Source organism: Melopsittacus undulatus, chromosome 1 (assembly GCF_012275295.1).
Source record: "Melopsittacus undulatus isolate bMelUnd1 chromosome 1, bMelUnd1.mat.Z, whole genome shotgun sequence".
Lineage (NCBI taxonomy): Eukaryota > Metazoa > Chordata > Aves > Psittaciformes > Psittaculidae > Melopsittacus > Melopsittacus undulatus.
Window position 1 is genome coordinate 22,049,982 of NC_047527.1, and position 10,237 is coordinate 22,060,218.

General features: G+C 38.5%; 1 protein-coding gene across 1 annotated transcript in view; it reads left to right on the forward strand.

Annotated features, from left to right (window-relative positions):
* RGS22 (regulator of G protein signaling 22) overlaps positions 1-8,126 on the forward strand; it is a 72,722-nt gene extending 64,596 nt beyond the window's left edge. Inside the window, exons 27-28 of the mRNA XM_031050601.1 lie at positions 7,465-7,567; positions 8,068-8,126. Of these exons, the coding sequence (XP_030906461.1) occupies positions 7,465-7,567; positions 8,068-8,126 (162 nt within the window). The remainder of the gene's footprint in view (positions 1-7,464; positions 7,568-8,067) is intronic.
* The last annotated feature ends 2,111 nt before the right edge of the window (positions 8,127-10,237 follow it).

Here is a 10,237-nt window from a genome sequence, read left to right on the forward strand (position 1 = left end):
TACTATGATTAATACCATACACATCTATCAAACTTAAAAACAAAGGAAAAAGAAAGTACTTTCTGTACTTCCATGAGCAAGTAAAATTTCGCAAAGTGGCACTATGCACTCAAAATTCTGCAAACCAATGACAACCCTCAATCCAGTTTGCAGTTCTATCTCCACGTTAACCAAAATATATATGCATGCATATATGTGTGCATACACACACACATGCACAGTCACTTATAGCCCATGTCTCTAGTATGCCACTGAGGAGGATAACGTGTATTAGTAATGCTAGAGACACAGGTCATACCATTATGCCCATTTAATGTGTTAATTTTGAAGAACTATTTAGCAACTGGACAAGGAATATATTAAGAGACTTGGACCCTTTCATTTCTGGGTTGCTGAATCTAATCTGATGCAATGGTAAATACCCCATAACTGCTATTTGGTGATACATCTGTAACAGAACTGTGGTTTTAGTCTCATGCTGAGGGAGCAAGTAATGACTATTGCCAGTTCCAGCACAGAGTCTGAGAACTGAACAGGTACAGAGATTAACTAAACCTTATTGTTCTAAATGAAGACTCACTTCAGAAAGCTTGCACTCCTACTGCCTTTTTATCTTGTTCTTGAGAAATATTCTCTCTCAGGTTGCTGATCTACATCTATGTGAGCTCAGCAGTTCTAAAGGGGTAGAAAGTTTTATTCAACAATTCTAATACCTCTCCTTCTAGATAACTGTTATTTCTTGTTTATTTTAACTATGTATACTTTGAGAGTTTTGGAAGTCTATAGCAGAGCAACAATTCTCTGTGGAGTTTGCTACTATAGACAATAAAAACAATTCTTTTTCCAGAAACCTGCAAACCTAGAAACAATTCTGGGTAAATTTATGCTGTAGGGGCATTCAAAATACACAATCCAATCACATTCATTCAGACTTACTTCTGTTGTTTACTCCAAAGTAATGCAACATCTTCAGACTGTTTTGGAATTCTTTTAAGCCATCACTTGGATTTTTAAATATTTATGCTTAGATGCTAGTAGTGTGTATTTCACTTTTCTCTCATCAGACTTGGCATGTTTATTAAAACATTTTATAATCTTTGAGGGTGCGGTCCTGAAGTTGCTCATGCAAATACTGTTGGTATCAACACAAGCTGTGCCTATGCAACTCAGGAAGGGGCTTTAAACATCTTGCTTTGACTTCTGTCCTGCTACTGTATGGTACAAAGTATCAGACTAAGATGAATTCCTGAAAATATGTAGCACTGGATTATGTTATTAAGGTGCACACTTGCACATTTACGACAGTGGTAGTGGTCATTTAAAACAAGGCAAAATGCTTTATCATTTGTGTCTGTAAAATGCTGGTTTTGCCATTGCTGCTGTACTCCTCAAGTTTTCTTTTGAGGTGCTCTTTCTTGAGGTACTATTAACAGGGAATGGTCTTAAAACTCTAGGTAAGTTGTGAATTCATTTGTTCCTTCCAAGGTGTGGAAATCTAGTATTTAATCATCAGGCATTGAGGCCAGTGAATGCAGAGGTACTTTGCACAGCAATAGACCAGGTTCAGCAGACCCAGTTTCTATTTACTGGTTCTCTTACTATACAGTACTGGGTGTCCAAGGCCAGACTGGTTTGTAACACACCTTCTACATCTTTTACATGAGAAGAATCAATGTGACTTGCTCTGCAAATAAGATTGACTTAAAATAAAGAGAAACCTGCATTAATAAAGTCTGCAGATTAAAGCACCAATGAACTGGGTATTTTCATAAATGCAGGGCACTCAGTTTCCTGTTGAGTACTGGAAAACGGCAGTTGTCCCTTCATTGCTCCTTCTGTCCCTTTAGCCTTGTGCAGTATTACAGACCTGGGGACATTTTCTATCCTGTACCACTCACATGCTTGTGAAATAGTCAGCCTCAATCCCACCCAGCGCAGTTGCTCTAGTCAGAACTATTTACTTTAGCTTATGTGTGTGTAAAAATGACTGAAAAGAGACCAGATGTTTCAAAGTTCTCCCCCGAACTTGGAAAAGAAAATCCTTAAATTATTTACGTTTCTAATGTTAATACTGGGCCATACTGATCACTGTGCAGCTGTACGTGGCCAATGGAGCTGCAGTAATACAGCTTGAATTTAACCTGTTTAAACTGTCCAATTACATTCAACAGAAGATTTTTGTTACTGCCTTTTATAGAAATGCTTTTAGTCAGTCACTGTGAATCCCATCTGAATACAGCTAAGATGGGGTTAACTGGTACTTATTTTTTAAGCTTATGGAACATTGCTGGGTTTAATACATCCAGTAGTTGCTGTAAAAATGTTAAGGAAAGACAGGTTTGAACAAAAATTTTAGATCTGAGTCTGTGCTCACAGTTCAAGCCTACCTCTAATGGCCTGATCTGGAGCATACACAGGATTTCAGAGAGTTATAATTCACATCTGTGTTTCTAACTCCTTCATGCATGATTGTTTGAGTGTGCACTTTTGGAACAGGTCCATGTCTAATAGGCTAAATTGTAGTTTCCAAATCAGAAGCCACATGGTATTGCTATGTAGTTTTTCATTTTCCCTGTTATTACGTAGTCTTCAAATAAGGTTCTGCCAGTCCAGCAGATTGGATTAACACAAAATACCAAAGTCTACATTTTCTGCCTACCTGCTAATGAACTCACACATTCTGATTTCTACCAGTGATTTGAGAAAGTATTTGCACAATGGCCACTCCACCAAGTAATAATTAATCAGAGTGCTGGAGCAGACTGGAATGATGCAGGACACACCAAGCTGTCCTAACATGGTAAGGGTAGTCAACACACAGATTCTCTTATTTTTAAGATTCATTGAGCCAAGCTAATTTACATGTCAAGCACAGGCTGCATTTACTTGGATTTCCCTCTATTTCTCTACTAACTGAAATATTTTAGTTTCATGGTAACATATGTGAAAGTGTTGACAACAGCATTGCTTATTCCACATGTTAATTATGTATTTGTTCAGAGTGTGCATTTCTCACGTTAAGATTTCATGTCAAAGGAAAAGTTGAAATGTAGTAAGTGGATTTGTGCTTTTAATTTTAGATTAAAATTATAATTTTTTTTTCCTCTAAACCAATCTTGTACATGATTCCTCTGTACCGTATGTGTTTGAAAATCTGATGTTGGCAAGAAGTGTAAAAAGAAAGTAATACTCACTTCTCAGAAAAGGATTTTTGAACAAAGTAGGGCAATTGTGCCATTAATGAGCAAGTTAAATGAAACAAATGACAAGGCAGACAAGAAAAAACCACAGCATCACACTCAAGGAATGCATAGACACACAATAGCTTAAGCAATATCCCCCATCTGTCAGAATCAGTAAATAGAGATATTTCATTGGAAATGTTCATTACAATCAGCCATGGTGCCTATGGCTCAGTAAACGTAATCAACAAACTTACAGCACTCTTAGTAGTTTTCACCAGTAGGCAACTACATAAATTTCATCCCAGCTGCAAGACCCAACTGATCAGTACTGGTTTTGTAAACCCCAGACCATGACTGGTTTGAATACCACTCACTCCTGAAAAAAGTACTTTGGGAATCAAGTCTGTCTCATCTCTAGAGTGTATATGTGTATGTGCAGGCAATTACATGCCTATAAAATCTGCACTTCATGGACTTGTGTGTGTTTCTGTGCAGATATAACTTTATATACATTATACACATATATGCATAAAATTACCTTCTTTGATAAACTTTCTGTCATAATCACATAGGGCTTAATCTTTTTCCTATTCCAACTACTTTCTTACGTGCACTTTTTTTTTGAAGAAAGGTCTTTGTGTTTCATTGAAATGTTTGTATTTGTGCTCACTTGCATTTGAGAGGATGAAGCCATTACGCTTGTTTTGTTGAGGATTATGGCTCTTTCCAGAGGTTTGCATGGCTGCTGGAAAGAGAAAATAATGCACTTTTTGGAAGTTCTTTTCCCTCTAGAAATTATATACAAGAAAAAAAATTAATTTCTCTGTGTTTTTTCTCCCAAATGAGGAAGTAATTAACAGCACGTGTTGGGCCATTCACTAAAGACTACGATAAATGATCTATTATTTTCAAGCTAATGAACAGAACGTTTGCTCTAAAAATGGAAAGTGTATGATAGTATTCATCTTCCGGTTATGACTTTTCAGCTCAAACATCATCTTAACTCCTGGCTGCCTGATCCTGAAATTTGCTGAATGTATTGAAACTTGTTCTCTTAATTCAGATCTCCAGAGGTGCTTCAGCACCTGGCAGTCGTAGGACTTCAGAAACACTGGGAAAGCAAGGCTTTCTCCCTCCAGCTCCACACAGGTTAAAAAAACCCCAAAGCAAAACAAAATCAAAACTCAAGGCTTGCCAAAGTAATATAGTACTAATCAGAGATTGTATTCCAAGACAATAGTTAAGCATTGGAAACAAACTGCCCAGAGAGCTTTTGGTATCCTTATTGTCATCAGAGGGGTTCTAAAAACAGATAAGATACACCCATCTGCCAGGAATGTATTTTGAGACTCATACGGGGGCAAGGGAGTGAGTAGACAAACTCTTGAGGGACTTACTTTTTCTGAATCCATATTCAGGTTGTTCTGAATGCAAAAGCTTAGCCTTTGCTGAGGAATCTTATGAGAGTCAAGGGCCGTGACACTTCATTTGCTCTGCACCCGAAACTCCCACTGAAGCCAATTATTCAATCTAATTTAACAAAGACCACAGCTTCTCTGGCTGTGCAATTGTTGGTAACCATCAACAAACTGATTCATCTACAATTGGGCCAAATGTTACAAAATCTGTTTCTGAGTTCTTGTTTGTACCCCCATCATAAGATTACACCAAAATTAAAGCATGCAGTACTTGAACTAACTTCAAAGGCTGAGCTTGCACTTCTAGCTAGTTCAGCCTTTTTATTGGTTCATGTTTTCCATTTGGCTTCAACATCCTGTTCCTTACTGATGCCCTTCTAGAGTTTCATTTACAAATATTACGTCCTTGGTTAGCGAGCCATGCTAATTAATACTGTGGTGGAGGCTATGGATTATAGTAATCTCATGCCTCCTGCTAGGAAAAATGCAATTTTTCCAGACATTTACATGTAATGCCATATTGAACATAGCCAAATTTGTCTTAGGAAAATGAACTCATTTAATCAAAATATATTCAACCAAGGTTTCTTATGCTGTTATCTATTGCCAGTTTTGTTAATCATGAAGCCCAAAAATTTCAATGCAGTAGAAACCTGAGAGCCACAATTTCCTAATTAGATTATTTCAAACAAAACACTAAAGTTAAAACAGCCTGGTTTAAGTATACATATTTTTAAAAGTTTATGCCAATAACAAGTTTGCTAAAAAACCATGAACAGATGATTTGACTACTTTCTGGAAGCCTCACATGTCTGACTGTGCCTCACCTTTCAAACCAGGGATCACAATCTGACATGGATTTGAGCTCCACTGGAGACTTTGGAGTCAGAGATTTCCTTGACTGGAACTTTGAGTGTTGCCTAAGTTACAATTGTAAATTGATATTTGCAGCCATCAAATACCAACAAATATGAAATAAAAGCTATGGAGCCTTTACACAACATAGCAATGCTAAATCGATAGGTTCTTCCAACACCAAAATAAACAAAAGCAATGGCATTTTTTAGGAAAAGCAGTTATCTTTTATTAGACCTGGTGATGTAATTGGAAATAACAGACGAGCTTCCAGGCTCACAATTCATTCACTATGTCAAGAAATATATCATCCCTGGGGTACTTGCTATTTTATTTTTGTTTTTAATTCTGTTCATGTACGCTCTTTTCACAAATGGACACAATTTGGTTGACATGACTTCAGTATGACGATACAAGTCACAACAAATCTGAAAGAGATGCCCCCTCCCCACTTCTAGACTGTCATTTCAGACCCAGAAAAGAAAACTTGTCAACGTCTCCTAACATTCACCACATCATCACCTCAAGACAAATGAAAACAGACCAAAATGAGAGGTTTAGAAACCTATGAGAAAAGATCTAAAATCTTGGTACAGGAAACAACTGCAAAGTGGCATTTTATACATAACCTGGGCCAGTTTTTTTGTCAGAATGAGCTGTACTGGGAGAATTGAATAAGGGGCACAGATGTCTCTAGGTTAAATCCTACACAGTCACTCCCTCAGGCTGCAGTCCATACCTGAGCAAGGCCTCTTCTGTGCCCTCCATGAAGCTTCTTTCTCTGAGGGGAGCACACTGAGCCAGGACCTGCCCAGAGCAAGCATGTTGAACCTAACCAAGAAAGGGGCTAAAGACAGTGCCTTGTGGAGAATGAGTCCTACCTTCTATGTGAAGGAGACTCCCACTTCACAGCCACTGTTTTATACCCACAGGTAGGTTGGTCTGTCATTTTCTGTGAGAATAAAGTTGTAGCTGTACAAACAGCAGCAGTTGGCCACTTTCTGCTATCCTAGAGGTCAGATAATCACTGGTCACATAAAGCAAAAACAGAAGCTAACAGAGGGTCTGGTCTAAACCCTGTGAAGGCATGAAGAACACTCCTTGTTCCAATGGCTTTGGACTACTGAAGGGTGCCCACAAATCTGCTGTTTAGACTTACTGTAATGCACCCATGACTAAGGAGGAGAGTACTGGTGAATGTACCAGATGCATGCATGTACAGACTCACCGGGATTGCTGGACAGGACATAGCGACATTTTCTGCCATACAATAATTTCCATAGGATGGATGATGTTTGGAACTAGAAAGTTTCACCTTGTGTGCCACAGCACATCCTCCAAACTGTGCTTTGAAGAGAGTGTGAGAAGCTTGGCCTTCTGTCCTTGTGTTACAGTGCTCGCTTTCATTTTCAAAAGGAGGAGCTCTGCTCCTGTGCTGCTCTTGCCCTGGACACTTGCTGGAGCTGACCCAGGCTAGGACTGCTTGTGGACTACATCTGATGGGCTGTCAGCTACTGACCTGGGAGTATAGGGACTGAATTACATGTAACAAGTCTATGTGTTGACTGGTTACACTGCAGATTGGAGTATTTGTCTGTAAAGGTGGTTTAACTCCAAAGATTCCTGGAAAAAAAACAGGATGAGGAATGAAAAAACTTTATCAGATAAGGTACATCTGGGCAAATATAGAGTGGTAAAGTATAACAACATTGCCTTTGATGATTTTATTTCCAATGCAGACAGGCTACATAAAGTTTTAAACCACAAAAGATAGAATAATCATAGAATCATAGAATAGTTAGGGTTGGAAAAGACCTTAAGATCATTTAGTTCCAACCCCCCTGCCATGGGCAGGGACACCTCACACTAAACCATGTCACCCAAGGCTCTGTCCAACCTGGTCTTGAACACTGCCAGTGATGGAGTATTCACAACTTGTCTAAAAATCCAATTTATCTAAACAAGGTTTTCCTGTTGCTAAAATAATCAGTGTAAATTTGTTTCAGATAAGCCCTCCAAATATGGAGGACTTCAGAGTGAGAACAATACAAACCATACTCCAGAAAAGAAAGTGGGTGTCACATGAAAATGTCTCAGCTGTGGAACCTGGTATGTTTTCTAGCTGAATACACACATTAGCCATGTCTTGACTGCAAGTTGGGAACTTGGGAAATAGTTGTTTCTCCTTAACAATATAATTCCTGATGGTACCAAGCACAGAATCATTCACATAATTATATCACTATTTGATGTGTATAAAAATACCAAAATCTGTCACTTTATAAGTTGAACAAACTTAAAAAATTTGTTGTTTTGGTTTTTTGTTTTTTTTTTTTGAGATTTTTCTGCTTCAGAAGCATGCATAAAATCAGCAAAGGCTTGTGAAATCCATGTCTGCTTCATTTATTCTGATCTGAACTCTTGCTTTAATTTTTTTTTCCTCCTTTTTTATAATGAGCTTTTGGAAGTATAAAAATATTTTTCTTCCCCCTACTAATTTTGACTTTTTCCACTTACGAATCATTGATTCATCCTCATTTTTTGTACAGCTGTCATTCCAATTCTGCTAAATAACTTATTGTGTCACAATATCTTTGTTTGTTCCACAGCACCACTGATTGAGGTCGACAAAGCCATGGCAAAAGAGTGTTTGATTAATTATTATTAATTTCTGGCATAGAACTGGGAGAAGGAGCACAAATGTATGTGCTTTCATATGTGGCACATAGCATTGTTTGATTTTTCTTTTTCTTCTGTGATAGAGAGGTAGATTTTATAATAAACTAAACTATTTAGGAATGCATCTGGCTCAGGGGATTGCTGATGTCCCATGTGGTCTTTTTCCAGTAGATTGGTTTTAATTTGATCCAGATTATGATTATCTAAAGACTTTTTGTGGCATATGCAAAATCACTTGATTGTCACAGTCCTGTTCCTAGTTGGCTCCTGTCCACACCACAGAAAGTACAGTCCTAAGTATCACAGCTGGCACTCTTTCTGGAAAAACAAGGATCCACTGCCTGAATTTTCTCTCACTAAAGTCAGAGGTAAATTTTATTGCACAAGCAAGAAACGATTTAGCATTGATGCCTTCCTGCACTCCTCAAACGATGATCCCTTTCAAGGATACCCTGAAGAAGTATCAGCTGTTGCTGGTGCTACAGTATTTTGGAGATGAAAAGAGGAGTGCGGATTCTAATTTGGTAACTGTGGCACCTTTTAAGCAAACAGTCCTAATATTCATGTCCAAAACGCAACTGGAGCAGGTGCCAGAAAAGCCAGCGACTGGATGGACTGGCAAAGAAATAACTGCTGTTGCTGTACTGTATGCCTCAGTGTTTATTTGCTTTGATGCATTTGGATGCATGAGGTCTGCTCAGGTCCAAAACCTCATTCAGATTTATAATTCCTTCAGAAACTGTAGTGATAGGAGCAACTCTGTGCACTGACTTAATGGAGCTGATTATCCCTTCCTTCCTTTCATGGCTCTTCCTTCCAATGTATTCTCCATCCTTTTTTTATCCCATATTTGCACGATTCTGAACTGCCCTTTATACGGAACAATAAGGAGTTGGCTGCATATTCCACAGCAATGACATCAAATAATAACAATTAGCACTTCATTTAGCATCTTAACTATAACACAAAGATGCCTAGCCAGCACTGTCTCAGGCACATCTTTTCTATGTATGTGACCAGTTTTCACATACATAGAAAAGAATTCAGTGACCTAGCCAGTCTGAAGTAAGCTACCGAAAATAGCAATCAAATTTTTTTTATTTGCAGACCTAGGTCCATCTACCAAAATACTCTTCTCTCACCAAGACTGGCATTTATAGGAAAATTCCTCATCTATAATTTATAATGCTAGTAACCATGAAACCTGCTATGCTGTTGTTCCAATTGATTTCTTATCCTCTTTTTCTGACATTGTGAAATACAAGGGCAAGTTGAGTGCAGATTTTATGATCCCCTAGACAACTCTCCCTGCCATTTTTTCCTGGTCTTTCTGAAAGACTGCATAAGCTCTCCTCAGGAACAGCAGTATGCTTGTGGACCCAGATATTTCCCTTAGACCCCCACAATCAAGTTACAGATCTATCTTGCCATTCCTTCTTCAGGACATCATTAACATTTGTCTTTTTGTGTTAATCCACATGGGAAGAATTCTTGGACAGGCATTCTTCATTTTGGTCTCAACTATTGTAACAAACTTCATTTTGAGGAACATTGTCCAAATTGCATCTATTCAGACTGCTGTACCAAAGAACACTCTCCCAGCTTGTAGCTGTGGCTGTATGATTTCCTTGCACTTTTCTACTGACACTCTCCTTCAATCACATCAAAGGAAAAGGAACCTCAGTTTTAAGGGCCCATCTCCTCTGTCATTTGATGTCAGGATCTGCTGGCTTTGGCAAGTGAGTGCAAGGCTTGAATGAACATCTTGCTGCGCAGGAGGGGCTTCGGTTTCTTCAAGGCAGGAATTCATAGCATTTAGTGTAAATCCCACAGAGACTCCCCAGGAATAAAAACGCCAATACCACATGCAAGTGGTGATCAGGAGGAACCCATGGGCAAAGCATGCATGTGCCTTATTTCTGAGAAAGGTACAAAAACTGGCTAAAGGATAGCTAGAAAGGATTACTAATTGCTTTATTTGTTTCTAGGCTTGGCCAACCCTTAGCAAACTCTATAAGATTATCATTTCATGCACTCTGGTATTCCTGCCGTTTGGGTTTGATAGCCACGTGCAGATCTGGAAAAGCGACTGATGTCTGC